This window comes from Bubalus kerabau, chromosome 4, assembly GCF_029407905.1.
Source record: "Bubalus kerabau isolate K-KA32 ecotype Philippines breed swamp buffalo chromosome 4, PCC_UOA_SB_1v2, whole genome shotgun sequence".
NCBI classification, from domain to species: Eukaryota; Metazoa; Chordata; class Mammalia; order Artiodactyla; family Bovidae; genus Bubalus; species Bubalus kerabau.
The window spans coordinates 68,414,730-68,432,028 of NC_073627.1; the positions used below are offsets into that span (position 1 = coordinate 68,414,730).

A 17,299-nucleotide genomic window follows, 5' to 3' on the forward strand; every position below is an offset into this window, starting at 1 on the left:
TCCAACTCTTTGCAGTTGCATGGACTGCAGCCTACCAGGCTCCTCCGTCCATGGGATTTTCCAGGCAAGAGTACTGGAGTGGCATGCCATCGCCTTCTCTGAGAAAGTGCTCTAGTTTCATTCTTTTACAAGTGATTGACCAGTTTTCCCAGTACCACTTGTTAAAGAGATTGTCTTTTCTCCATTTTATTTTCTTGCCTCCTTTGTCAAAGATAAGGTGTCCATAGGTGCATGGATTTATCTCTGGGCTTTCTATTTTGTTCTATTGATCTGTATTTCTATTTTTGTGCCAGTACCACACTGTCTTGATGACTGTAGCTTTGTAGTATAGTCTGAAGTCAGATAGGTTGATTCCTCCAGTTCCATTCTTCTTTCTCAAGATTGCTTTGCCTATTTGTGTGTGTGTGTGTGTGTGTGTGTGTGTTTTGTATTTTCATACAGATTGTGAAATGATTTGTTCTAGTTATTTGAAATGTACCATTGGTAGCTTGATAGGGATTGCATTGAATCTATAGATTGCTTTGGGTAGTATACTCATTTTCACTATATTGATTCTTCTGATCCATGAACATGGTATATTTCTCCATTTTTATGTGTCATCTTTGATTTCTTTCATCAGTGTTTTATAGTTTGCTATACATAGGTTTTTTGTTTCTTTAGGTAGATTTATTCCTAAGTATTTTATTCTTTTTGTTGCAATGGTGAATGAGATTGTTTCCTTAATTTCTCTTTCTGTTTTCTCATTTTTAAAGTATAGGAACGCAATGGATTTCTGTGTGTTAATTTTATATCCTGCAACTTTACTATATTCATTGATTAGCTCTAATAGTTTTCTGGTGGTGTCTTTAGGGTTTTCTATGTAGAGGATTATGCCATCTGCAAACAGTGAGAGTTTTACTTTTTCTTTTCCAGTCTGGATTCCTTTTATTTCTTTTTCTTCTCTGTGCATAGTTTTTGAAAAAAGTTTTAAAATATCTTTGGAAAATTATAGGCAATTACAGTAGAGTGAGTTAAAATTTCACAATAAAATATGTTGGTTTTAATAATGAAGATAGACAATTTTCTTGCTTCTAATTTGGAAAGTAATGTATTTTGTTATTTCTTTAAATCAATAATAATTTTGTTTATTAAGTCATTTAAATAGTAGACTGAAAATAGTATTATACAAAACAACACCATGCTCTTTTGAAAGCAAATACTTATCTTTAATTGAAGATCACTGAATCAACTTATGCATTAATACTCTACTCAACAGATGAAAATATTTCTATCATTTTCATCAAAAAAAATGCATTACATATTAAAAATGATTAGGGTTATAATGTTTACTGACAATGCTTTAAGAATAATTAACAGATTTTTAATATTCAATGCCCAAATTAGCAAGACCACACATACTAATTGAAGCCATGGTAAAGGTGCCTACTGCTAATGTTGAAACTATAAAAACTTTAGTCTTCTTAATTTTGTGTGATAGATAATTTGTCCCCCTTTCTGTTTTCTTTCAATCAAAAAAATTTTGTATATTTATTTTAATGTCACTACCCAAAGTTGATGACATATCTGCTGAAAAACAAGCAAAATACAACTATCAAGCCAATCATCAGAAGCAAATGAATGTAAATATTGTCACTTAAAATTAATGTGAACATCACAAATTTATACTAAATAAATCAACACCTTGGAAATGTACTTCAGTAGCCCAGTTGATATTTTTATTTTTATAATTAATTCTAATTACTTTACAATAGTAGTATTTAAAATATAATTTTTTTAAATTTAGGTATATTTTAATATAGATTCCCTCCAAGAGACTGGTAAGAATAAAGATATAAAATATACTAGGAAAGGAATGAAAACATTTATCAAAATAATTTAGCATTGATATATTCATTGAGTAAAATGCATTCATTAAAATATAATTACCAATGTCACTAAAATGTCTTATCTAGTTCTAAGTTTACCTATGTATGTATACATATCATGTATAAAAATTTCAATTTAGAAAAGATGAAATTGGACTCTATACCTGAGGAAACTTTTGGAACGGAAACCAGAAGTTGGTTAAAAAGACCATGACCCAATCAAAAGATAGAGAGTGGATGAAGAATTAAAAATCATGAGTTCACTTCAACAAGAGACTCACTTCAATAAGGGTTGGACCTGCAAAATACTCTGAGAGTCCAAAGCACTCGAGGGTAAAACAAAAAAAGCTGATGTATATTCCTCTAGACTTCACAGTATATTATGGAGCTACAGTAATCAAAATAGCATGATAGTGGAACAAAAACAGACACATAGATCAATGGAACTGGAAAGAGAGCCCAGAAATAAACCCACACACTTAAGATCAATTCATTTATGACAAAAGTGGATAGAATATACAATGGAGAAATGACCATCTCTTCAATAAGTGGTGCTGGGAAAACTGGACAGCTATATGTAATAGAAAGGGATTAGAACATTTTCTCAATCAAAGTAGAAAAATAAACTCAAAATGAATTATAGGTCTAAATATAAGACCCAAAATCATAAAATTCGTAGAGAACAAAGGCAGAACATTCTTTGACATAAATTATAGCAATATTATTTTGATCTCTCTCCTAACAAAGGAAATAAAAGCAAAATTTTTAATGGTACAGAATTTTTTTTTTAATGGTACAGAATTAAATGTAAAAGATTTTGCACAGCAAAGGAAGCTATGGATAAAAGGAAGAGATCATCTACTGCACAAGAGAAAATATTTGTAAATGATGTGACTAGTAAGGGATTGATATTCAAAATATATAAGCAGCTCATATAATTCAATATCTAAAAACAACAAAAAAATTAAAAGATCTAATAGACATTTTCCAAACAACATTACAGATGGCCAACAGTCACATGAAGAAAAGCTCAATATCACTAATCATCACAGAAATGCAGATCAAAATCATAATGAAGTATCACCTTATACCTGTCAGAAAGGCTATAATCAAAAAGATAACAAATCACAAACATTGGTGAGGATGTGAATAAAAGGCAACCCTCCACACAGTTGGTGGGAATGTAAATAGTTGCTGTCACAATGGAAAACAATATGGAGATTCCTGAAAAAAACTAACTACTAAATGATCTAGCCATTCCACTCCTGAGTATATATACCAAAAAAAAAAAAAAAAAAAACCCACACAAATTTGAAAAGATATATGCATCCCAATGTTCACACCAATGCTGTTGACAATAGCCAAGATATGGAAGCAATCCTAAGTGTCCATCAACATATGAATGGATAAAGAAGATATACACACAAACAGACATATATACACATGATGGAATATAACTCAGCCATAAAAAAAGAAATTCTGCCATTAGCCAGAGTGTAGATGGACCTAGAGGTTATTATGCTCAGTGAAATAAGTCAGACTGAGAAAGACAAATACTTTATGTTATCACTTAAGTGTGGAATCTAAATGATAACCAGATATATATAACAGACCAGAAACAGACTCACAGTTAAAGAAAATGAACTAGTGGTTACCAGTGGAGAGAGAGGAGGGAGAAGAGGCAAGATATTTGTATGGAATTAAGAGATACAAACCACTTTGCATAAAATAAATAAGATACAAGGACATGTTGCACAGCACAAGGAAAGACAGCCCTTATTTTGTAATAACTTTAAATGGAGTATAATCTATAAGAATATTGAATCATTGTTATATACCTAAAATTCATAAACTAAAAAATAATTCATAATTTTATTAGAGAAACATGAGAAAATATGAAACCATTGGAAGGAAAATAAAACAGTATGTAAAAAATTAACTACGCTACAGAAGAAATGCTGTATATGATTTAAAGTATTATTATGATATGAAATGGTTCTGTAAGTTCTGCTTCTTATACTGAATAGAAGGCAATCCAAGAGTCTATGATTTTGTGAATGTTTTCATTTTGTTATTCATCTGGCAAGTATTTTGGGATTGCCATTTATGTAAGAAAGGACAGGCTGACTTGAATTGAAAGCTCTAAAATGTTCTCCTTGAATTCCAAAGAACTTTGAAAACAATGATTGAGGGTATATGACAACAGTTAACAAAACAAGAACAAATTCATAAAATCTTTCCAAATCAGTGAATATTTTGAGATTACTTTAGTGTCAAATATATCTAAATCAGGTATAAATGTACATGTCAGAGAGAAGATGCAGTGAAAAATAATACATTTTCTATAAGTGTAGATAATACCAGGAAAGTCATACCCTGATAGTTAATTCACACTTACCTTGAATGTGTAAATTAGTTAAATTCTCAATTTAAGAATTTGTTATCCTTACATGCATAGCAGTGTAAACTGATATTTAAAAAAAAAAAAAAAAAGAGCCAGAGTGTAAAACTGATGTCAGTTGTCAGGTTCCTAAAGTATAATGGAAATGTTTATTTAAAAATTTTTTCTAGTTTTTTTTTAATCTTAAAAGTGTTACATCAATAAAAATATTTCACAACCGCCTGAGGAATACCTCACATCCTACAGAAGAATTCAGCACTCAGAAAATTAAATTTGAGCCAATAAGGGAGAAGATGATTTATATGCCATTTATAAATAAATTAGGTTCTTTATAAATCATGAGTACTTTAATCTAAATAGCTCCCATGTATCAACAACAAAACTAAATAAACCAATTTTTCATATGGGGCCCATAGCTCTGTAATATACACAAAATTAAATCAGAAAATGTGCTATTGATAAAAAATAATGTGACTGTCAAATATTTCAAATCTCTTATATTTACACATTCTCCCATCATTTCAACAGTTTTCAGTTTTATAGGGCTAATTTTATCATGTTTGTTAACATAACTGGGCCATGAGTGCCTAAGGCATTGCCAAGTAATTAGAAGTGGTCCAAGAACACACTCAGACACAGTTCTCTATAGAGATACAATTTTAGTTTTCAAAAATACTGGCTATATAAAATGCAGAGGAAGTAGAAAGACATATTGAAGTCATTATTGCTTTTGGTAGATGCATATTTTCTTTTGATTTTGGAGAAGAACTGATACTTTCAAATTGTGGTGCTAGAGAAGACTCTTGAGGGTCCCTTGGACTGCAAGGAGATCAAACCTGTCAATCGTAAAGGAAATCAACCTTGAATATTCACTGGAAGGAATGATGCTGAAGCTAAAACTCCAATACTTTGGCCACCTGATACGTAGAGCTGATTCACTGGAAAGACCCTGATGCTGGGAAAGATTGAAGGCAAAAGTCAAAGGGTGTGACAGAGAATGAGATGTTTGGGTGGTATCACCGACTCAATGGCCATGAGTTTGAGCAAACTCTGGGAGATAGTGAAGGACAGGGAAGCCTGGTGTGCTGCAATCCATGCGGTTGCAAAGAGTCAGACACGACTTAGCAACTGAACAATGAACAATATTTTCTTCAATAGATACTGAATGTATAATTGCCATTAATTCCATTTTCAAAACTTTTAACAATAATTTAAAAGAGATTCTTATACCCACAGTGGCTGAAGACCAATATTTTAGAATTTTAAAAACCCATTAAATATATAGATATTTAAAGTTAAAATAGCAATGACTTAATTCCAGTTTGGTACTGCTTCTCAAAATATTGAATCCTGGCATATAAATAAAAATTAGAAATATTTAAACTATTTCAAAATAAATTGTTTTCCATTAAGAGGTTAGACTGATCCCTACATATCTATTTTGATTGAGAAAGTTATTGATGCAGGAAGTTTCAATGATTGGAGTGCTTTCTTCCGAGTTATGCAGTATATAAGCTTTGTGATAAGAAAGGTGTTTTTTTTTTTTTTTTTGATTCCTTGTATAATCATTTTATTATTAAACTTAGTTTTCTTGGTTTTTGTAAATCATAGGAATACTCTTCCCCATTCCTACTAAACATGGATATCATTTTTTTTTCTATAACTGTTGCTTCTGGTGTGGTAATATGAAATCTAGTGACCTGAGAGGATTCACATGACTCCCCAAAATGAACACAGCTCAGGTACACTGTGAAGTCATTCACTGGTGTATAGAACCTGAGACACTGCTTCCAATTCACTGTATACATTATTCTCTGCCCTTTGCACACCAATTCCAGTGATGAGAAAACACAGCAAAAGCATTACATCCTACTCAGCAGAGTAGGAGTCCATCCTGCTCAGCAGAGACCTGCTCTGAGGTATAGATGTTGGGGCTGAAAGCACAGTCTCTGTTCATGGTGCCTTACCTGTCCTTGCCAGAGCTTTAGTAAAGAGGGCTTTGGGGCATTCCTGCTTGATGTGTGTGTTCTGGAGGATGGGAAAGAATATGATGTTTGAAATGTATTTGAAGGCATTAAGTATTGAAGCTTGATTTTATTATCTTTATTTTTGTGTGAGCTGGTATGAGAAATAATTTGTGTTGGAAGTTTGCTCAGCACTGAGCAACGGGAAAAACTTCCCTTTAGCTAGGTTTTACTTAGAGATGGGGAAGTAGAAGTCCCAGATTTTCCTGATATTGCTTGTTTTGGTAGAGTTAAGGACTGTGGTATCATAGGGCCTTTGCATTCAAGTACTTCTGCTCCCAACCTGCAGCCTGCCTCAAATTCATCTGCCTCCATAAAAACCCATTGCTTATTTTTATGAAAAGAAATAATAGGCTAAATACAGTAACAGATTAAAAAGTAAGCAAAGGCAAGATACAGTCAGATTAAGGAGATTCTTTACCATCCGAGCCACCAGGGAAGCCCATTGATAACACATGGACATGTAAAGAAGCTTTATGAAACTAAACATCTAGATGTTAAAAATTTACCATCAAAATGGACAAAGTAAAAGAGAAACAATTTAATGATATTGAGGAAGAGGGACTTTCTTTAAAGCCCATTTGATGCAACTCTCTTTAGCATCACACTTTCTCATTATGCTTTTTTTTTTTAAGTTTCATTCTTTTTTTTTTTTTTTTAAACTTTACATAACTGTATTAGTTTTGCCAAATATCAAAATGAATCTGCCACAGGTATACATGTGTTCCCCATCCTGAACCCTCTTCCCTCCTCCCTCCCCATTCCATCCCTCTGGGTCGTCCCAACGTGTACCCCAATGTTCATCGCAGCACTGTTTATAATAGCCAGGACATGGAAGCAACCTAGATGTCCATCAGCAGATGAATGGATAAGAAAGCTGTGGTACATATACACAATGGAGTATTACTCAGCCATTAAAAAGAATACATTTGGATCAGTTCTAATGAGGTGGATGAAACTGGAGCCTATTATACAGAGTGAAGTAAGCCAGAAAGAAAAACACCAATACAGTATACTAACGCATATATATGGAATTTAGAAAGATGGTAACAAAGCCCTGTGTACGAGACAGCAAAAAAGACTCTGATGTATAGAACAGTCTTATGGACTCTCATTATGCTTTAACCTAGGCATCATTTTGATGTTCATGAAACCTCACATCCATATTTAATCATATTTAACAGTTATATTTCATAAATATTGTAAACATTTAAAAAATATAAAATAGTGATACTTTTTTCAAAATTATAATTATATGTGCCCCTATTTAACATAGTCATATTTCGTTCACACAAAAAAGAGCAAAACTCAAATATATCAAAAGGAAAGGGAGGGGAATGAGATAATCCCAATGGAAGAACTATTACTATCTTTTTCATTTCTAATAAAATGCAGTGTGTCCTTGTGAATTACAGAAATTAGAGTTCTCCAGATTCCATCTCCACAAGAATATGACCCATTTGAGCAGTTGACAAGAAAACTCATAAAACTGGAAATAATTATTACAGATATGAAGGTTAACCTTGAGGACCTGGGGAGATTATCAGAAATGAGGAAACCTGATAACTGCAATTATTAAAGCTTAAAAAAAAAAAGGAAGAAAGAAAGATAAACTCGAAGTAGCTAAAAACAGCCTGATAAGAGCAGCTGACATTTACAGTGTAGAAACTGTCGACTTATACACACAATGTGAGAGTTGTGAGTCAAGTTTTACTTGTGGCAAATGAGGACTATAGTGGGAGATAGCATCTCAGACAACTCTGAGAAACTGCTCCAAAGAGGCAGGAAGGAAGGTCAGCATATATGTTATTTTGGTGAAGGAGGAGTGGATGTGATCAAGCACATATTTTTTGCAGAAGGGCACTGCCAGTCACAAGGAGCAGATTCACTGTGAAGGATTTCAGTGCTTTTCTAGATATGAAGATACAAGAGTTGGGCTTATAAAATCAGCTCCTGAAAATATCAAACTATCTGAAGACCTGTCCTGCCAGTTTTGCCCTGAGCACAGAGTACCTCATTTCTGCTCTTCACCCTGAACTCTTTTCGGGAGGTGTTGAAAATCAGAAGCTGCAGCAACACATTTAATCCTTGTAGAGGTAGATGGCAGGCTTCCCTGGTGGTTCAGACGGTAAAGAACCCAGCTGCAATGCAGGAGACTAATGTTTGATCCCTGGGACGGGAAGATCTCCTGGAAAAGGGAATGGTGACCCACTCCAGTTTTCTTGCCTGGAGAATTCCATGGATAGACACAGACACGACTGAATGACTAACACACACACACACACACACAGGTAGATGGCAAGTGCCCACAGTCAGTGCTGATTTGTAGTTGACAGTACTTTGAAACTCTCCTGGTATAAGTATTACTCAATCTTTAAAAGAATGTATTAAGTGAGGAATCACTCTTATTTACATTTTGCTGATTGGGAAAGAGTATTGAATGCGGCACAAAACCTTCCCAAAGTCCCATAACCAGGAACTGATAGCTTCAGAACTCACAGCAATGTCTTCAAGCTCCATGCAGCTTTCTGGAGCTACAGTGATTTGGGAAATTTCTTAACAAGACACAACTTCATTGAATGAACTGTGGCTTGTCTCCTGCATGACACTTTATTACCACTTGATTCTTCCATAAGGTCGACTCTAAGTGTCACTGGGGCATTGATACACTCACAGACAACATCCTGCTGTCCCCTCCTGCTATGTACATCCTGAATTAATGAAAACTTTCATTTCTCCTTGGCGTGAATAGGCCATGACATGCTGGCAAATGTTTAAAAACCAGTTATCTTAAATTTTTTAAAAAAGCCTTCATTTATGGTATTTGCTGATTTCCATGGTGCAAAAACCCCCACAATGGTTGATTTCAAGCTATCAAATTTACATAATTAAACACAGATTTGGAAAGCCAGTGTGAGCCAGGTTAATGACTATAACATGAGGTTTATCTCTTGTCCCTCTGATGATTGTCAGTTCAAAGCAACTTGACTTGTCAGTAGTGATATTGGTACTGGTGAAAAGAAAGCCAGGCTTTGGGCAATAGGACATTAGTATTAACCCAGAATATCTCATCTAAAAAACTGATATGCTGAGCACATCTACAAAGCATTCTAATAAGATGCTATGATAAAATGATAGTGCGGATATTTCTATTGTTATCCTAAAATATTTGAGCAGGCATTGTCTTATTTTGAAATTAATGGAAATTCTTAATTAAATGCAGAATTTTGTCCTGGATATTGTATTTTGGATTAGGCCAGTTAAACTTGCAAACTACAAGATAAAATATCCATCAATACATTACTGGGGAGCTTCCCTGGTGACTCATTGGTAAAGAATCCACCTGTTAGTGCAGGAGACAGTTCAATCATTGATTTGGGAAGATCCCACCTGTCTTGAAGAAATTAATCCTGTGTGTTACAACTATAGAGCTTGTGTGCCTAGAGTCCATGATCCACAACAATGAGAAGCCCAGACACCACAAGTGGAGAGTAGCCCCCACTCAACACAACTAGAGAAAAGCCCTTGCAGCAATGAACACCCAGCATGGCCAAAAATAAATAAATAAAAATAATTTAAAAAACACACACATTGCTGGGTCCTGCTGGAAAGTGATCTTTCCAAAGCTATTATTCCTTCTACAAAATCTCCTGGTCTAATGGTATTCTAGATTGTACACTGTAACACATATATAGAAATATTTCACAGTGATTAGTATACTGCAAATCACAAAAATGAAAATGATAGAGATATTTTCAAATTGAGACATATTCATACAAGTCCAGCAATGTTATACCAAATGTATAAAATCTTTCACATGATGTTATTCATTCTTTATAAAGTAAAGTCAAACTGCTTCACAAAACTAGTTTGGGTACTAGCAATGGAGTTTATTAACTACAGAGTAAGGACTATAAAAATAAGGTTTTAGGACTATTGGAAAAATTCATGCAGGAAAAAAAAATCACTGAAAAGCTTTATAAGTAAAACTCTGTTTCCATCCATTTTAATTAAAATCATAAATCTCACATTTTCCTGCTTCTTAGGTGCCTAAAAATATGACTACTAAGCCAAGCTGTATTTCTAGGTTCTTTACAATTTAACTAAAGCTATTGTGATAATGTAATCAAAACGTTTGTAAGACTGTCTAAATTTTAGTCAAAACTAAATTTCTTTTTTTTCAAATGATGCTACTAAGATATGTAAGAGTATATATTAAAGCTTATAATAATTACATATGAGGACATGTGCTGATTTTGTGATTTTGATACTATTCAGCTTTGCAAAGAAAAAAGTAATTACTGCTGGAAAACTTTCTGATGATCATGTCCAGATATACATGCTTCTTTTATTGTTTTAAAATATAGAGATTGTTCCCAAAACCAAATTTAAACCTGGATGAAACTACTTAGAAACCTTATAATGCTATTTGTTTTGTTCATTTCAGATCAATACTGTTTCTTTGAAATAATTTATAATAAAATAGGAGTTTTACTAACTTAGTACTTCAAATGCTTTGATATTCCCAAATGTCTACTTAACTCGTTGCAACTAATTACACAGTCACTTTTTAGCTCATTCTATCACACAGATTTTGAGCAATAAAAAGCAAATATATAAACTTATTTTTTTTTTAAACAAGAATTTTGTTTCATTCCTTTTTAATGGAATACTATTCTACTGTAAAAAGGAATGAAACAAAATTCTTCTTTCAAAAAAATTATATATTTGCTTTTCGATGATAAAAATCTGTGTGAAAGAATGAGCTGAAGAGTGACTGTGTAACTAGGTGGACTGAGTTTTATGGTAGAGTAGTATTCCATTGGGCTTCCCTGGTAGCTCAGACAGTAAAGAATTTGCCTGCAATGCTGGAGACCTGGGTTTGATCCCTAGGTTAGAAATATCCCCTGGAGAAGGCAATGGCTACCCACTCCAGTATTCTTGCCTGGAGAATCCCATGGACAGAGGAAACTGACAGGCTATACAGTCCATGGAGTTGCAAACAACTGGACACCACTGAGCAATATCAGTTTGTCTGACAGTATTCTGTTATCTATATATACCATACTTTCTTTAGCCATTCATTGATTAATGGACACCTGGGTTGCTTCTGTATCTTGGTTATTATAAATGATACTGTAGTGAACACCAAGGTATGTGGATCATTTTGAATCACTGGTTTTGTTTTGTTTTTTTTTTTTTTTCACATACATACCCAGGAGTAGAATTGCTAGGTTATGTGACAGTTCTATTTTTAGTTTTTTGAGGAGCCTCCATACTGTTCTCCAAAGTGGCCACCCCAATTTACATTCCCACCAACAGTGTAGGAAGGTTCCCTTTTCTCCACACCATCTCCAATATTTGTTATTTGTGTTTTTTGATGATAACCATTCTGACAGTTTTGAGCTGATACCTCATGTGGTTTTCACTTGCATTTCCCTGCTGACCAGTGATGCTGAGCATCCTCTCATGTGCCTGCTGACCTTCTGTATTTTATCTTTGGAAAAATGTCTGTTCAGTTCTATTTTTTAATAAGGTCATAAAAAGGAATGAAATTTTTCCATTTGCAGCAACATGGATGGGCTTGGAAGGCATCATGTTATATTGTATGGCGTCATTTATAAGTGGAATCTAAAAAATAAAAAAAAAAATAGTGAATATAATGAAAAAAAAAAAAAAAGCAGACTCACTAGCATAGAGAACAAGCTAGTGTTTACCAAAGGGGAAAGAGAAGCAGGGAAGGGCAATACAGAGGGGATTAAGAGCTACAAACCATTAGGTATAAAATAAGCTACAAGTGTATACTGTACAATACAGGGAGCATAGCAATATTTTATAAGTGGAGTATAACCTTTAAAAATTGTGAATCATTATGTTGTATGCCCATAACCCATAATATTGTACTTTAATAAAAAAGAAAAAGTTGAGATATATCTTTTCAAAATTTGCAAGTTATTACATTTTTTTTTTCAAGCACTAGATCTGATAGGCAAAGGAAGGCATTTTTGCTCACTACTCTATTTCCAACTTCACTGAGAAAGAATATTGAGAAATATTACTGCTTTATTCAAACTTAAAAGAAAGGAACACAACTACAACTCAGATACTATAAAGGTCAAATTCACTGGTATGCAGATTGAACAAAAAATATCACAAGCTTCCGCAGGAAACAATTTGTATATGGTCTTAGAACAAATCCTCATAAGACTTGCAGAGCACCCTAGCAGCCTCTCTCTCCATGGAAACATCACACACACACACACACCCCACAAAGGACATTGCTCTACTCCATAACCACACAGAAATCCATACCTATCCTAGCCTGACCTCAGCTCACAAACTTGCAAAGAAAAAAAAAAATACAAGACAGACGCATAAGCTAAAATTAGATGAGTAAGACATAACAAATGTAGATAACCAATAAAATACATGACTATTACAGAGAAAAATATAACAGAAAAATATATGTAACCAAACACTTTAACTTTTCTATTAACACAAAAAATTTAAAAATGTAAAAATGAAGTACAATGGTTCAGAGAAGAGATTATGATATAGCAAATAGAGATTAAAATGGAGTTGGTGTTACTGAGGGTAGATGAAATAAAAACAAAAGGTGTGCAGAAACAAAATTGTCTTAGAAAAATGAAATGTTAATAAACACAACTGAAAAGAAGCATTGTAACCAAACTTGAAAATCTCCAGGAAACAAAATAGAAAAAAGCTCACATATAAAAATGATTTGACAGATAATTGACAAGGAAGGCAGCAAAATGAAGTCCAAAATACACAGATGCTAGTCTTCTTAAAGAAGAGATATAAGTGAATGAAACACCAGGCAAATACATTATGCTAAGACAAATACAGTCATGCTTTCCAGAAATAAAGGAAAAATCAAACTCCTGAATAAAAACTGTATAATATTCCCTTGGAAAAAAATTAATAAAAAAAAATCAACTTCAAAGCTGATAATGATGACGTTACTGAACCTTATAGCTAAACCATATTCTCTGAATATCCAAACATAAAAATGACAAATAATCTTTGAAGTTCGGATCTAAGTGCCTTCACAACAACGAAATACAACAAAATGTATGGAACAATGTCTACAGGTACAAGTGCAGTACCATGACTGTCCAAAGGGTCTTTGGTATGAAGCTAACAGACTAATGTTCTCAAACACATGAGAAGTCAGAATAAAATGATCTGACAGTGCAATGCAGACTATGAAATGAAGGAAATTAAACACTCTGGAAACAGAAAAGTTAAACTACTGATGGGCATTAAATTCCTATAAATATAGAACTGGAACTCATGGAGAGAGGGAATTTATAGGAACAGGCTTCCCTGGTGGCTCAGATGGTAAAGAATCTGCCTGCAATGCAGGAAATTCTGGTTTGATCCTCTGGTTGGGAAGATCCTCTGGAGAAGGGAATGGCTACCCACTCCAGCACTACCTGGAGAAACCCATGGACTGAGGACCCAGGCGGGCTACATCCATGGGGCTGCAAAGAGTCAGACACGACTGAGTTACTCACACTACAACATTTATAAAAGTAAAAATAAAGTGAAGTCGCTCAGTCATGTCCAACTCTTTGTGACCCCATGGACTGTAGTTTACCAGGCTCCTCCATCCATGGGATTTTCCAGGCAAGAGTACTAGAGTGAGTTGCCATTTCCTTCTCCAGAAGGAACAACATTTAAAACTAAATGTGAATAAAATTAAGTGGTAAAATGTATAATTTAACTAAATAAAGACAAGAGATATGGAAAAATGAGGTGAGAACATATATTTGTTTTTGCTGATTTCCTTATCTAATGAAGCAATAGAGTCTGAATACATCCAAAATGGAAACATGTAGTAAAAAGAAATGTATCCTACACACACTTAATACTTTCAACTCTACCATGTGAGCACATGTGTGTGTCCACTCCTGTGTAGGCACACACACACACACACACACACACACACACACTTGCATTCATGTACTGGTTTTTTGTAGTTATATTTTTGTGGTAGAAAAATGTTTATATCAGATATGCCAATTCCTTCATCCTAGATTCATTTTTAAGTTAAAGTAAAATTAATCAGTCCTGGATACTCATTGGAAGGACTGATGCTGAAGCTGAAGCTCCAATACTTTTGCCACCTGATATGAAGGACTGACTCACTGGAAAAGACCCTGAGGCTGGGAACAATTGAAGGCAGGAGTAGAAAGGGATGTCAGAGGATGAGACGGTTGGATGGCATCACCAATTTGATGGATATGAATTTGAGCAGGCTTGAGGAGTTGGTGATGAACGGGGAAGTCTGGTGTGCATGTACATGGGATTGCAAAGAGTTGGACAGGACTGAGTGACTCAACTAAACTGAACTGAATCATTTTCTTATTGTGGTTAAATTTTGCATTTCCCTAAAATAGTGATCTTGATCATATTTTCATGTACTTATTGGCAACTTATATATCCTCTTTGGATAAACATCTATACAAATCCTTTGTCTACATTTTTATATTGAGCTGTTTAAGTTTTTATTGCTTTTTGAGGCTTTTTTCCCCCTAAATTTATAAGATTTCCCCAAGATCTGTTTTATAAGATCTATTTGCCTTGAAAGCTTTAAAAAAAAATCTTGTTTTGTTGTTAATTATATGCCAATACACAAAGCAAAATGGGGTAAGAAATTTAAAAGCAGAAATTCTCAAAATCCTCTAAACAAAAGCATATATTTCATGACTTTATATATATATATATATATATATATATATATATATATATATATTTTAATAATGTGCTTAGTTGCTCAGTCATGTCTGACTGACTGTACAACCCCATGGACTGTAGCCGGCAAGGCTTCTCTGTTTACGGGGATTCTCCACGTAAGAAAACTGGAGTGGGTTGCGATATCCTCCACCAGGAGATCTTCCCAACCCAGGGATCAAACACAGATCTCCTGCATTTCAGGCAGATTCTTTACCGACCAGGGAAGAAATTTTTACCCAATTTTTAGAAGTAAGATTTTTGGAAAAATAAATTGAGTATAGAATAAAATAAAAATCACTATTATTAGGATAATTTAAAGCAGTAGAAATATGTAAATTTTGACATAAAAAATTTTTTTGGCTGTGTTAGTAAACAATGAAGTTGAAATTCTTACTACCAGTTTGCCTGTTCCTAAAGCTCTAAATTTTTAAATTACAAGAGTGTTAATATATTTTGGCAAAATTCTGGAAATCATAGAAATGTTATGAAGTTATCTCTTTCTATTTGGTTTTAATAAACTAGCAATAATTTAGCCTCTTAACTTCAAATAACCTAAATTTACATTGCAACATTTTGAATGAATAGATAAAGATGTAGGTAATATATAAGCCATGCTGAGCAAGGCAAATTTAATATTATTATAAAAGAACTTTAACCAGAAATGTTATTTTTGCATTGGTTGCTGTTAAGTGATGTAAGTGCTTTATATTATTTTTAAGACATTAATTTATACTTCTGAAATGGTAGTTCATAATATAAGGTATCAGAGAAGGCAATGGCACCCCACTCCACTACTCTTGCCTGGAAAATCCCATGGACGGAGGAGCCTGGTAGGCTCAGTCCATGGGTTCGCTAAGAGTCGGACACGACTGAGCAACTTCACTTTCACTTTTCACTTTCATGCATTGGAGAAGGAAATGGCAACCCACTCCAGTGTTCTTGCCTGGAGAATCCCAGGGATGGGGGAGCCTGATGGGCTGCCGTCTATGGGGTCGCACAGAGTCGGACAAGACTGAAGAGACTTAGCAGCAGCAGCAGCAGCAATATAAGGTATATGTACACATGTGTACATACCACATGTATCAGCTCAGTTCAGTTCAGTTCAGTCACTCAGTTGTGTCCGACTCTTTGCAACCCCATGAATCACAGCACACCAGGCCTCCCTGTCCATCACCAACTCAGACTCACGTCCATCGAGTCCGTGATGCCATCCAGCCGTCTCATCCTCTGTCGTCCCCTTCTCCTCCTGCCCCCAATCCCTCCCAGCATCAGAGTCTTTTCCAATGAGTCAACTCTTTGCATAAGGTGGCCAAAGTACTGGAGTTTCAGCTTTAGCATAATTCCTTCCAAAGAAATCCCAGGGCTGATCCCCTTAAGAATGGACTGGTTGGATCTCCTTGCAGTCCAAGGGACTCTCAAGAGTCTTCTACAACACCACAGTTAAAAAGCATCAGTTCTTCAGCACTCAGCTTTCTTCACAGTCCAATCTTACACCCATACATGACCACTGGAAAAACCATAGCGTTTACTAGACGGACCTTTGTTGGCGAAGTAATGTCTCTGCTTTTCAATATGCTATCTAGGTTGGTCATAACTTTTCTTCCAAGTTTATGTATTTACAATTGTGCATATACTCAAATATGAAGGGAAGAGCTACTCACTCCAGTGTTCTTGCCTAGAGAATCCCATGGACAGAGGAGCCTGGCAGGCTACAGTCCATGGGGCCACAAAATGTCAGACACAACTGAATGACTAACACTTTCACACACTCAAATATATTTTTGTTATGTAACAGACATGACACATAAATGTGTGTATGTATGCACATGGCATCTCCCATTAGGTAATTCAATCTTTAAATCATTTTTACCTTCAATCATTTCCTGTTGAAATTTGTAATTATTTTCATAGTTTTGATGTACTAGAGACTTGAGATATTTGAGTGAAATTAAATTAAAGGAAGAGTCTGGATAAGTGATCTGAACTCAATGGCTAGGCACAGGTCACTCAAGATACATGTTGAGTCTGTAAACGATGGCTGTGAAGGGCATCGACCCTGGCACCCAAACCCAAAGATACTTATACCTTGACCGTAAGTTGGGATGAATATCTTTCTTTATGGATGAAACAAGCTTCCTGTATCTAGGGGCTAGCGATGGAAGAAGCTCCAGTGTCAGCAGAGAGCCCTCCATTCCTGTGCATTCTCCAGCATTGACTGGCTCCAGCCAACAGCTCCAGCAGGGCCTTTG

General features: G+C 34.7%; 1 protein-coding gene across 6 annotated transcripts in view; it reads right to left on the bottom strand.

Moving 5' to 3' along the window:
- Positions 1 to 17,299, bottom strand: part of LOC129649800 (uncharacterized) — a 210,774-nt gene that overhangs the window by 76,935 nt on the left and 116,540 nt on the right. For 3 of the 6 annotated variants that reach the window (XR_008713285.1, XR_008713286.1, XM_055577657.1), the window contains one exon: positions 11,345 to 11,921. The exons of 2 other annotated variants lie outside the window; for them this stretch is intronic. Coding sequence is in view for 2 of the 4 variants with exons in the window: in XM_055577657.1 (XP_055433632.1) it covers positions 11,784 to 11,921 (138 nt within the window). In the remaining 2 variants the exon portion in view is untranslated. Of the gene's footprint in view, positions 1 to 4,510; positions 5,103 to 11,344; positions 11,922 to 17,299 lie in introns of those variants that run through there. One more of the 6 variants, XM_055577660.1, reaches the window with a different exon arrangement.